Here is a 12,943-nt window from a genome sequence, read left to right as displayed (position 1 = left end):
CACAAACTCCAGCTCTGTTTTTATCTGTGTATCTGATTGGCTGGTGTAAACAATATTACTGTTAGCTTACTCAGCAGTGGTTTTTGTCATGTTTGTGGATCCTCTGGGCTTTTAAGGCCCACATTAAACACTGGTAGATATCGCAGAGTCCTTTTGACCCTGTCATGCATTCTTGAGGCTGTGTCTCAGTTTTTCTTTTTCCTCTCCTCTCTTCTCAAGCCTCCCCTTTCTGTTATTTTCAGATTTTCAGCTTTTCTGCACATCTCGTCCTGTTTTTTTCCCCTCATTGCTTTTTCTCCATTCCTCTCCTCCATCAAGATTTTATGTCAGTGGCCTCTTTACTTTGATCTTTCTTGTCTTTATAGACTGAAGGCCCAGTCATTTCCACTTTTAAAGGGGACCTATGATGCTCATTTTTAGCTTCATACCTGTATTTGGGTTTCTAGTAGAATATATTTATTTACTTTAAGCTTCAAAAACACTTTTTCCTCATACTGTCTCTGCTGGAACATAAGATTCACCTTCTGTCTTAAACGCTCTGTTTTAGTGCTTGTCTCTTTAAGCCCTCTTCCTGAAAAAGCCCAGTATGCTCTGATTGGTTAGCATTTCCAGGTCTTCCAGGGCTGCGTTCAGCCCCGACAAAATGTTGTAAAAAGTATGTATAGTAAGAAGCGATCTACCAGAGTTTGGTTTGTAAACACGTTGCTTCTGATTGGGTACACCTTTGACCATTCTTGGAACCCTTCGGCTGTATTCGGCGTCTGACTTCTGGCAGACGGTGATACAGCCTCTGGGGGCAGACCCCCGATTTTTTGGCATTCTGGTTTGATTTGGGCGGAGGAGGCGAATTTCCGTTTCCAACTTCCGTTTATATGTAAGTAAATATGCTGAACCATTGCGATGGATTCAGAGTTTGCAGTGATGCCAATTATGTTCTGCCTCGTTAGTTCACCGCATGGACCGTTTAACCTGGCAACAACTGCAGCTGGCTCAAACGTGATTGGTCAATATCACGCGGACTACAAACAGCCTACAACCGGAAACCAGGGCTCTTCTGCTCTTCTTCCAGAGGCAAGATCTCTGGGGTTTGCCTACAGACTCTACATTCACTGAATGTAGAGTCATTAGTGCTACATTGAAGTTACAATACAGTTTTGCTGTGTCCTCTTTTTTTTGCAGTGGTATAACGGCATTCAACTGGAAAATTAGCACCACTTACTGCTCATTTTAATGAACCACCTCTGAATACTAGCATAACGGTAGTGGTTGCAAAAGTGCACAAATTTGCTTCTTCTTTTTTTTTCTTTTAATTTTCTGAAAATTTGGTTAAAAATTGAGCTACATTTGGATGGAAACCCGACTTACGTCAGCAAGCCTCTAGCACCCATTCCACATAGATTCACAGATGCATTTTTTTTTGCCACTTTCTGCTTTGACCTCAGCTAAGGGAACATTTTGTATTGCCAATATGGGGGTTTATCTATGTTCCTTGGGTCCCTACGTTCCCTAGTTTTATATCCTCCTAAACTGATGCATTAATAAAACCTTTCAAAAGGTTTTATGTTCTCAACAATGTGTATTTCCCTGGGTCAGTATGTTGAAATCACCCACCTATACGCTATAGGCTACTGATGTTATCTTGAAATCTACACCATTTTTCTTTCTTTAGAAAGTTCAGTGGCTGAACAGATATTTAGCATTTAATTCTCATTTGAAATGTCCATCTCCCCTTCATTCATTTGCAATTACCAATCTTATATGATTTATTTCAAGAACACAGGACCCTGGGAATATAGAGATGACCAGGTCAATATGTTTAAGAAAGAAGCCTTTTTTGTTGTTGTTGCTATTTTCACTGACTTTTTTTTCTGAGAGGTCAACAGAGAACAAAAGTCTCATCAGTTCACTGTGGTGCTTGACTCAGACGTCACGCACACACTCACACACACACTCACAGCCCTTTACTAATGGTCAGTGTTTTGTGGTGACAAGCCTCATTTGTCCTCAGTTGAGAAATGTTTCTGTTTACTCGTCTGTCCGATGCAGAAAACATCCACTAATCTTTCCCCGTCACGTTAGTCCTTCCTGTGTTTGAAGTCTTTAGTTTGTTTTACAGTATACTGACTCACTGTGATTACGCAAACTGGAAATGGAATACCAGGCGACGCCACACTCTCGTCAGTATTTGGACAATAAAGCAGTTTAAGGGTTTCAGACTTGCAGTATTTAAACTTGACTGTATTCTAGTGTTACAATGTACATGAGTAATGTCTCTTTCAGTCACTTGGTTTACCAAACCATATCTTATATTTAAAAGCGCCATGCAATTTACCTGCCAAATATTTTTACTTTTTACTTTTTAAGAGAGAAATTTAGCCCAGTTCCAAGTCTTGAAGGGAAAATAAGGGTGTTGTTTGTTTTGCGGTTTGCATTGCAGCAATGAAGTCATTACACACTGGTGGCTGTGCTGTACTGTTTCACTGTCAGACTCACACACCTTGAGGGGACTGTGAAGCAATAAGTAATGATTTGGAAAATTAGATATTGTACTCAACTAAACCTCTAAAGAGAAAGTACAACTTTTGAAGGAGCATATCTTAATTTGTCAGGATGGGGTAATTTAAGGTCATCCTGGATAACAGTTTCCTAATGGCTTTGTTTTGGAAATATAATCATTTTTACAGGAAGAGATTAAAAGGGCTAATTACTTTGCAGGAAAACAGACTTAACTATTTCCAGCACTGACATGAGCTATTATACTGCAAGAACCAAGCTGGAGATTTATTTTAAAAAGTATTTTATTCATCTGGTTGACAATTTAGACAAATCAGGGCCTAATCATTTCAGATTTTACCTCTACCCCTCGTTATCGAGTGCCACCTTGCCTCTCTGAACAGAGTTACAATGGGTGGTTGTTGAAAACTTACCCTATGAAATGGGACAACCCTTTAAGACCCTGATTTGTCATTGGTATGCTGGCATTTACACAAACAATGTAACAAGGTGTTGCCAGACACTTGTGTCTTCTTCAGTGGTGATTTCTCTTTAGAGGGCTACATGCCTTCTTTTGCAATTGTCCGGACTAGGATGTCAGCAGTTAACGGTTAATCAGTTGACCACTGAGGTTATTTTTCATCGGTCACACATGCTGATCTGTAGGTTACTACTCGACAGTTTACTGCACTGTGCACCACCTGGGTCTGGTCGGAGCTAGCAAGCGTTAGCCATTATCGCTAGTAACACCAGCTTGCCCCGGTGAGTCAGTGGCTCAGTATTGAGATGTAAAATCCCTTTAGCATTGTTGACTATGTTATCACTGTTAGCAGTGAACTTTGTCAAAAGGGGTTTGCGGTTCAAAATGAAGCCACTTACTCACCAAGGTGACCTGGAGGGAGAAGGAAGGTGGGCAATCAGAGAGTTGTTTTCCACAGAAACATTTGGCTGCACTCCATTTCACTCAATCGGTATGCTGGTCTACCCCTCTCCTCTCTCTGAAGTCTGGCTGCAAACTTCAACTCCGCCCACCAGGCGCGACGGCTGTTTGAAATTAATTTAAAATACTCAGCTGCCAGCCTTTTTTCCAGCGTTCGTCGCTGGCGTGAGAATTGGTTGGGCAGAGTGAGACCGTGAGATGGAAGGTGAATGTGTGTGTCACACGCCAGATGCGTAAGAGTTGGCAACCCTGTGATGGACACTTCTCACACTCAACGGTGGCCATTTTGTGATGTAGCAAACTTATCAACTTTTGACATGGCGGCTTGGGACAACAGTTTTGCACTAAGTACCAATGCTGTTGTTAAATAGAAGCCATCAGTTATGTTTGCTAGCTAGCTAACTTGCTCTTAGCTACGAGCATTGACGTTGTAGCATAAGTTTGGTTTATGTGTGGGTGGAGACAGTGTTGGCGATAATGCTCCACCGTCTGTTTGCAATTCACCATTTAAGAAGAAGACGACGAAGAAGAAGAGGCAGTGAAAAATAAGCCATTGTCACTTCTGGTAAATGCAAAATGGCTGTGTGACACTACCCTGTTGAAATTAGTGCGCCACATTAAAGTGTACTAATGGAAGTATGTGATTTGAGACACATTCCTTCTTTAATGTACAAAACAGAGGGGCAAAAAAATAGTAGGGGCAAGGGGTGTACTGGGATTGGGCCCAAGTCACGTTACATGTAACTTCCTAAACATACCCACTACACCAAAGTCTCATGTCTAAAGTTGATACTAGCACACCACCTATCAGCCCATGGTATGTTCTGTGACCTGTTTACATAGACATAACAGGGGTCAGCTGATTTATACAAACTATCCTCAACTAAAGAGGCTCCTCTCCAGTTTAATGACACCTCCACTTAAGAATTAAACAGGAAGAATGATTTAATTGGCAGTGACTGGAAACAGTCCCAGATGAGAATGACTTAAAATTAGACCCACTCGTCTTAAAACTGCTGTGTGCTAAAGTTTGGATCTGAGAGGAATCTGCAATCTGTGGAGAAAAATAATGCTGGCTGTCATGTCATCGACACTAACTACAAGCACACATGCTGTAAACACATACACACACATCTTAAAGAAGGACTTACGTTCTCAATTTCATGTTTGTGTCAGACGGATAGGAGATAGATGAAGACGTACAGAAGAAGTTATGCACTTCCTGAACTCATCCCACAGTGACCTCGGGCTGTGGTAATGGGAAATTTAGCAGATGCCTGAGTTCAGTTCCCCAGAGGGTTGTGGCCATAATGACTCTCGACCGTCCTCATTCTTATTCTCCCTGTCTCATACAGACACATACTGTGTGACTTATTAAACTAGTCAGGGTGTCTGCAGGGCTAAAAAGACTGAAAGCATTGAATTCACTTTCCTCCAAAAAGGCCCAGAAGGTATGAAAAAGTCTTAAATATTTTCTCTTGCTTGACATAGGCAGAAATGTGCCTAATTTAATGTACATACTTAAACTGAAAGTGGGAAGTTTCAGTCAGCAACATCAGATCTGTAGCAAACATGTCATAATGCACAATTGTTGATTTTGGCAATAACTCAAAAGCATAGCTCGGATTTTTTTTTGAGGCACTTAACCGTCGTCAGTATATTACCTAAAGTGGTTGGCACAACCCCAGTTTGTAGAAGTAGACAGGAGTCCCATCATGGAAGCTGAACAATGTGCTGCTATGGACGGGGACAGTAACAAAAAGTATTTTAGTCACCTAAAAAATGAATATGAGTTTAAGTGTAGGCTCTTTTTATAATTTTTTCACCACTCTATCTTGCTGTCAGACAAGCCTTTCTGACGGGGAACTGAACTGAAAATGAAACTTATCTATGTTCTCTTCAAAGCTAGACTTCATTGACAAATACAGTAATTTTACCTCACTGAACACAGGAGCTGCTGGTCTGCCACTGCCTCAATCAGTTGTTTGTTTGTGTTATTGTCTAACTTTGGAGTTTAAAAGGGTTAGTTTAGAGTCACCAAAGTCATACAATAACACAAACAATCTAAACAATCCAGGTCGTGGTAGACTAGCAGCTCCTGTGTTCAGTGAGGTAAAATTACTGTTTATTGTCATTGAAGTCTGGTGGCATTGAAGAGAGCACTATAGCGGCTTCAGTTCCCTGTCGCAAAGGGCTGTCTGACATAGGGCTGCCCCCTTATAGGTGACCAAACATCAGCCGACCAGAAAGGTCATTAGCCTGCAAGATATCATTTCGTTTTGGTTTTTTCTGCGACTAAGCAAACAAACAAACAAACAAACAAACAAACAAACGTGAAACTCTATTAGGAGCTGCGCTTTGTCAAAATAAATCAAAACCGATATGACTGGACCATGTGGGAATTTAAGTTGAAAGGACAGACACAGGAAGTGTCCACGCTCAGCAGTCAGACAGGAGTCAGGTTAATTTCCAGAGCTGGTACCTGCGGTTATTCCACAGGCTAGTTAATAACACGTCGGGCAGGAAATCCAAAGTGTGGGATCATTTTGAGAAGGTGAAGGACGAACCCAAGGTGATATGTAAACTCATCTTCATTGGTCGACTACAAACATGACGTATCATCTGAAACATGGAAGTAGCTACATGCCCATTAGCCCACAGCATCTGACACTACTACTACTACTACTCACACCTTCAACTCAAACCATTGTGTTGCCCCACCCAAAATATATAATTTAATAATTACATTAATATCATAAGCTGTACATTGCTCAGCTTCTGTGTTGCTACTACTGCCTGTTGGGGCGTGCCAACTGCAGTCTAATGTAGATAATATACAACCCTACATCAAAAAAATCTGAACTGTCCCCTTGATGAACATAAAGACATTAATCATTTTAAATTGGTTGATCCATCCATTCCTCTGAAACAAGTCCAGGTTTCATTGATTGGATTAATTATATAATTAGGAACTATTTTACTGCTGGGAACTACTGAAAAAAAGTGATGTAATAATAAATCATTCTCAGCCATATTTTCCCCTCTGGTTTTCCATCAGTCTTTCACACTTTGGCAGGTACGATCATGAAACAGGTATTAAGTATGCATTCTGTGTGGTTTTGAAAAGGTCTTAAATTTAACTTGGTGAACTCTGCAGAAACCCTGCTAAAGAAACCTTATTTCTGTTTTCAGCTCCCCTGCACACTGTTGTCCTTTTCTCTCCTCTCCTCTCACTCCTTCCTAATCCCCCACAGAGTGCTAATATCTTCCCAGCACAGACCCATGAAGCTGTCACATGTGAAATAGTTCAAATCTCTCTCTGGCCACAGCCATAAAACATGCGGTAGCCAGTCTGGTTGGGCAAGATAAACAAATCTGGTGATTTTCCAGACCACTGGCCATGTATCATAGAGCATTTGTTAACTCGGTGAAAAGACACAGAGAGCCTACAGTGAGACAGAGGGATAGGTTTTCAGAATTGTAGGAAACTTACACAGCTTTTCTTTTTGCAGCTTGTATTAGGCGGTTTTAATTGTATAGTTTTGCATCCATTAGAGAGCAGATTTAGCTTCACGGACGAGCACATCAGGATCTCTTTGTGATGAGATTTTGCATTAGCTGGGCCGAACATGTTGAAAGAAGAAGTGGGTTTTAGAATAGGAGGAAACCTAAACAGCCTTGCTTTATATTTAACCACAGTGAGTCTTTTTGTGGCGTGTATGTTGTGGCTGTAATAGTATAGTTTTGCATGAATTTAGAGAGCAGATTTAGCTGGGAGGGAGAACACGTCAAGTTTTCTTTGTGATGAGATTTTTCAATAGCAGATCCAAAAATGTTGATTCAACCCCCTCTATTATTCCCCTGCCGCGCACACATACACACAACCATGAGAGCCTTTCTTTATGTCCCACAGACATGCTATCTGGTGATGCACATTCTCCTCTCATGTGGAAAACAGAATACATGAATGTAGGTCACTGCCACAGACCGTAGTCCACACGCCTCCTTGCTGGAACAGACTGGAAGTGCTGTTCATGCTTTCCCAGACTTCTGCCAGGAATTCCATGAAAAATCCAGGGCGGCATGAACTCACAGATACAGTTAATGGATAAAACCTGAACGCTGCAGCAGATACATTAAAGAAATAACAACAAGCTTGTGCAAACTCGTCCTGCTAGTTAGCTTATGTGCATGTCTTCTTACTGGTATCGAGCTTAGCTTGTGTGAGATTGAGACTCACTAATCTTATGGGAAATGCAGTGCGGCCACATGCCATTAGGCTGCCATGTTCTTCCTTGGAAAGTGACGTCATGTTCAGTCTGGATGAATGTGGTTACAACATCATACTGAAACTAGACGTTTGGTATGCACTGAAACAAAAAGTAATTTTGTGGTCCGTGCTCTACCTATAAAGCGTTAAGCTTTACAGTGGGGGGAAAAGTTAAGATGTTGGTCTTTACTGCTGAGAACCACGGCGGAGGTATTGGTATAACTTTACTGTGGCAGTTTGCTTTTTTCATATAGCAGAACATACATGGACACAGACCCACCCAAAGCCCAAAGAGCAATAAAAATCTGAGACTGTTTTTAACTATACTTAAATTTTATTACAACATTTGTTATAGGGTTTTTATTTTTATCCTTATTTTCACATTTTACAGTTTTTTAGTGACTCCATACATGAGCTTATCATTGCGAACATCTTACGGGGACGTGCTATATAAGTTTTACATTGCCTGAAAATAGTGAGTTTTTAGTTGATGGTGACATTAACATGTCTGTTCAACCAGATGCAAAAAACAAACATATTTTCTAACTTAGATCAAGTGGTTTCGGTTATATTTGCCCAGTTTATTTGTCGCTTTAATATCTATGAAATCAGATTTATAGAAATGTTTGTGGTGCTAACTGTATAAAAAGTTAAATTTAACAACAGTCAGCAGCTGCACTTTCAGCAGCTCTCTGAAAGACTATATTTTGGTAGAAAGTGGTCCCTATGTAAAAACGGTTGTGTTCAGTGGATTATACAGAACAACCAGTACATAATGTTTCTGTAAAGACACGATGTTGTCAGTGGCACAGACAAACAAACAACTAGGATGGAGGCAGAAATCTTAAGAAGTAAAAAATGAAACAAAAACTTCTTACATGGCTACCAACTAGGTGTAAATGACAAAATATGTTTTTGTTGTATTTGGATGGACGCAGAAACATCAGAAAAAATTTAGGAAGTAAACCCGAAACTATCTGCATCACCACATACCACTTTAGGTGAACCTTGTCATTTTGATGGCCTTAAACCAGCTGACTGTTTGTGCCATAACAGTATACTAACTAGAAAGGCGCTTATAAAGCGCAGACCTGCGACAGAGCCAAATGCCCTCTTTGCAATGTTGACGAAAAGTGGCCGTAAAACTTCAGTTAAAAGCCTAGTCCCAATTAAACGCCAGGTCCCTCTTACTAGCCCGGTGTAGCTACAGATTTCTCAGTCTCAATTAGATGCCTGGTCTGGTTACCAAGCAGTTCTTTTTTTCTGTTTTTTTTAATAGAATATAATAATATAATCATTTTTTTAATAGAAGTTCTTCGGATGTACAAAACCGGGTTGTTGGCTGTCTCAAATTATGTGTCTATTCCTTGATTACCCTGTAAGTTATTAACATTCCTTTAGTCCATGAGGGTCCTCAGATCAAAAGAATCACAAGGGTTTTTACTAAAAAATTAATCCAAGTTGTGAGTATTGTTTTACCAGGATAGAGTGTGTTGTGTCAGTATGCTGGGTGTACTAATCCTTGAGCGGCAAAACTCAGTCTCTCTCTGATGTGCTGTCTGTTGGAGCGAGATCAAATGAATGATTCATAACTGATTTATTATCTGAAGCCTAATTTTTACACAAGTAATATTCATACTGGTGTAAATAAACAATTTCATTGTACTTCGCGATCTTTGCTCAGCAACAGCGTGTAAATCGAACTAAAGGCCTGTCCCATATAGAAGCTTGTCCCAAATACAGGCCCGTTGATTTCAGTGATTTCAGCAAAGAATAGCCCAGGCTATTAATTGAAGTTTTACAGTATGTGTCTGCCCTATGATTCGATCCAATGTGACCCTGACCTCTGAGCACTACATTGCATGGTGTTGGCATTTATTGTGTTGAAATTACGCGGTGGCAACACGGTTGGGTTTAGGCACCAACACTACTTGGTAAGATTTGGAAAAAGATTGTGTTTTCAGTTAAAATGTGGTTTTAAGAGGTTGTGGTCATTTCACATATTTCTGCGGGACCAGGTTGTTCAGATCCGCTCCAAATTTAATGAGTTCTTCCTTGGCCCATGCTACAGCCCTCCACCAAGTTTCATGAAAATTAGGCCAGTAGATTCTCTGTAATCCTGCTGACAGACAAAGAAACCAAACCGACAACATAACTTTCTTGATGGAGGTAAAAATGACACCAATGTGTTTAAAATATTACAGTTTTTAAAATAATACATCTTTTCATCTTGACTCAGGTGCCTTTGCCAAGGTGAAGGAGAGCCAGCGGATGAGTGACGAAGGGAAGATGGACCAAGACGAGGCAGACGGCATTAGGAAACGCTGCCGGACGGTTGGGTTTGCCCTCCAGGCAGAGATGACCCACTTCCATCAGCAGCGAGAGGTGGACTTCAAAGACATGATGCAGGCCTACCTCACCGAGCAAATAGCCTTTTACCAGCGTGTTGTCCAGCAACTGGAGCGCACCCTGCGCATGTATGACTGTCTGTAAGGACGCTGAACTGCTGCCCAGTTCAAGATGCCAAAAAACACAGGACAGACGGAAAAGGAGTAATCGAAGTCTTGACTCTTATCAAGGCGTTTTGTTTGGTTCAGTTTGAAAAGACTTAAATAAATGAAACAGTAGTTACTGGAAAGACGTGCAAAGCCGGTCAGTCTTTCACTTTGATGGATTCAAAGTTTCCTTTTTTGTTTTTTTTTAAAAACCTACTGTACCTATTATTTCTGAAATACACATCACATAGGCAGTGTCACAGCATATTGTTTATTTTACATAATTTAAGGTGTTTGTAACATTAAAATAAGAATATAGGTTTCAGATTCATAGCGAATCTATAGTTGATTGTTCTTTAGTGTGACACCATGAAACGGGTTCTGTTCTGAAATTGTCCCCTTCTCTATAACATCATGCACTTTGGCTTCTCCTGGGACTGATTCAAGTTACCTTTAAAGGTCCAGTGTGTAGGATTTAGGGGGATATGTTGGCAAAAACGGAATATAATATAACAAGTATGTTTTCTTGAGTGTATAATCACCTGAAAATAAGAATCGTTGTGTTTTTGTTACCATAGAAAGAGCCATTTATATCTACACAGGGAGCGGGTTCTTGTCCACGGAGTGCGCCATGTTTCTACAATAGCCCAGAGAAACCAAACAGTGACTCCAGATAGGGCCATCCACGTTTTTGTGGTGGTCACCGTAGTAAGCAGCCTCTCTGCGATGAGCCAAAACTGCTTTACTCTGTTTTTACCAGTTCAAATCACTGCGTCCATTTGTTTTGGAGAGGCCTTTGCGGATATTTCAGCTCCCGGTAAAAACCTCCTGAACAACAAACAACAAGTGATCCTAAGAGGCTGTACACATGCCACGTCTTTAACCCCCTGGAAAACGCGAGGTTGGGCGCTGGGTGCTACTTTTGTGCCTTTTTGGGAGCCAGCTTTCAAGAGCACGGCGGCAGGTTGCATCTGAGGTTGCTAGGCAACCTTAGCAAGCACCATGTCACAGCCCGTTTACCTAAAGATCCTGAGTGCAGAGCTGATCTTCTTCCAGGTGCTCTTTATAAGTATGTAAGTCTGTTGTCGATGGGACAGATGTAAAGCTCTGGTAGCTCTGCACTAACATGATCAACTTTTCCATATTTATCGCAGACTGATATTTACGTAAGACAGGAAAGATATCTGTCGGCTGTGATTGGTTGTTCCTCATCACATGACATGCGGTGCGCAGTACTGCATTTCAAAGTTGAACTCAGTTTATTTCAGAAGTCAGCTACTGTTTGAGCGCCTGTTGTGCGTCTACATTGAAAACGTGTACGACCCCTAACCTGGAGTTCATGCTTGGCATACAGGATAAATTTCAGCTGATTGCAGTCTGCAATCCTCACCGTTACTTGCCATTAAATCCTACACACTGCTCCTTTAATGTCTACATTTCTAGAAAACAAACACAATATTTTGGTGAATTTACCAACATCCATTTAACATTCCATTTTTTTTGTAATGCAGCATTTTAGGATTTACTGATGTCATTGATTTTACTCTTCAGACCATGAAAAGAAAGTATGCACTGCATACTTAGTTTCACCATCATCTTGTTGAGTGCTCATCTCGCTCAGGTGTTCACTGCTTTGAAATTCACATCAGTTCCTCTGGTATCTCTCAGTGCAAGTCACAAATGTCTCTCTTAACTTTGCACCACGTGGAAGACTTACTGATACCATGTAATTCAGTTCAGTGATGTCTCTTTTTTATGGTTTTCACGCAGTAAGTGCCTTTAAGGATCTGAGGCATTCTGATGGAGTATTTTAAATGGACCATTTGTCTGTAGCATGGCTTGTGTCTTATGGGGGAAACTATTTCGAATGAGTTGCATTTAGAAACAAGTTTGCACATGTTTATATACACTAGTGGGTCATATTGTGTGGGGGCGTGTTTATGTGTGGGTGAGCAAGTGAAATGAGTCGACTACTGTGCTGATCAGTTCCCTTTTCCACGGCGGAAAATAAAAAATGATATCTTTTTATGTAGCAACAGGTTTATCTAGTCAGCCAGTATGAAACGTAGTTGCATAGTTGAAGTGGATTGACTGGTTGTAGAGGCAGAATGTCAACTTGGCATTTCAGTGTTTGTATTAAATCTTTTAGTTGACACAAGACCAAATTCTTCCTCTTGTTAGAGTTACGTGTTAAATGTAGTCTGGGTCAAAACACAGTATGAATTAATGTTCATATCAAGTATTTTAAAACAACACAACATATAAAGCCACATTATATCATTCAGATTATCTCTGCACTGTACCCATAATAACTTAAAGAAATTGTTCTTACATTTTGGGAAATACTCTTATTTGCTTTCTTGAGTATTAAACTGCAGCTAGCAGATAGTTAGCTGAGCTCAGCATGAAGCCTGGAGACAGGCACAGCAAACCTGGCTCTGCTCAAAGCTTGTATTACTCACCAATTAAAAATGTTATATTTCATTTGTTTAATCTGAGCAAAAATGTCAATTTGTGGTTCTTCCTGGGGCTATGACTCATGACAATATTACAGTACGTCACCTCCTGTAAAACCACAACTTACACTTGACTTTTTGTTTGGATTAAACTAACGAAGTATGACGTGTTAATCAGTGAGTTTTAAATGTCCTGGGAGGCAGATTTAGTCATGTGGACAGAGTCAGGGTAGCTTTGTTTCCCTTTGTTTCCAGCTTTTATGCTAAGATATTGTGACTGGCTTTGTGC

General features: G+C 40.5%; 1 protein-coding gene across 1 annotated transcript in view; it reads left to right on the top strand.

Annotated features, from left to right (window-relative positions):
- Positions 1–10,521, top strand: part of snx33 (sorting nexin 33) — a 28,060-nt gene extending 17,539 nt beyond the window's left edge. The window contains exon 2 of the mRNA XM_033635386.2: positions 9,943–10,521. Coding sequence (XP_033491277.1) covers positions 9,943–10,196 — 254 coding nt within the window. The 3' untranslated portion in view covers positions 10,197–10,521. The remainder of the gene's footprint in view (positions 1–9,942) is intronic.
- Positions 10,522–12,943: the final 2,422 nt, after the last annotated feature.

This window comes from Epinephelus lanceolatus, chromosome 5 (assembly GCF_041903045.1).
Source record: "Epinephelus lanceolatus isolate andai-2023 chromosome 5, ASM4190304v1, whole genome shotgun sequence".
Lineage (NCBI taxonomy): Eukaryota > Metazoa > Chordata > Actinopteri > Perciformes > Serranidae > Epinephelus > Epinephelus lanceolatus.
This window is presented reverse-complemented; position numbering and strand designations above follow the sequence as displayed.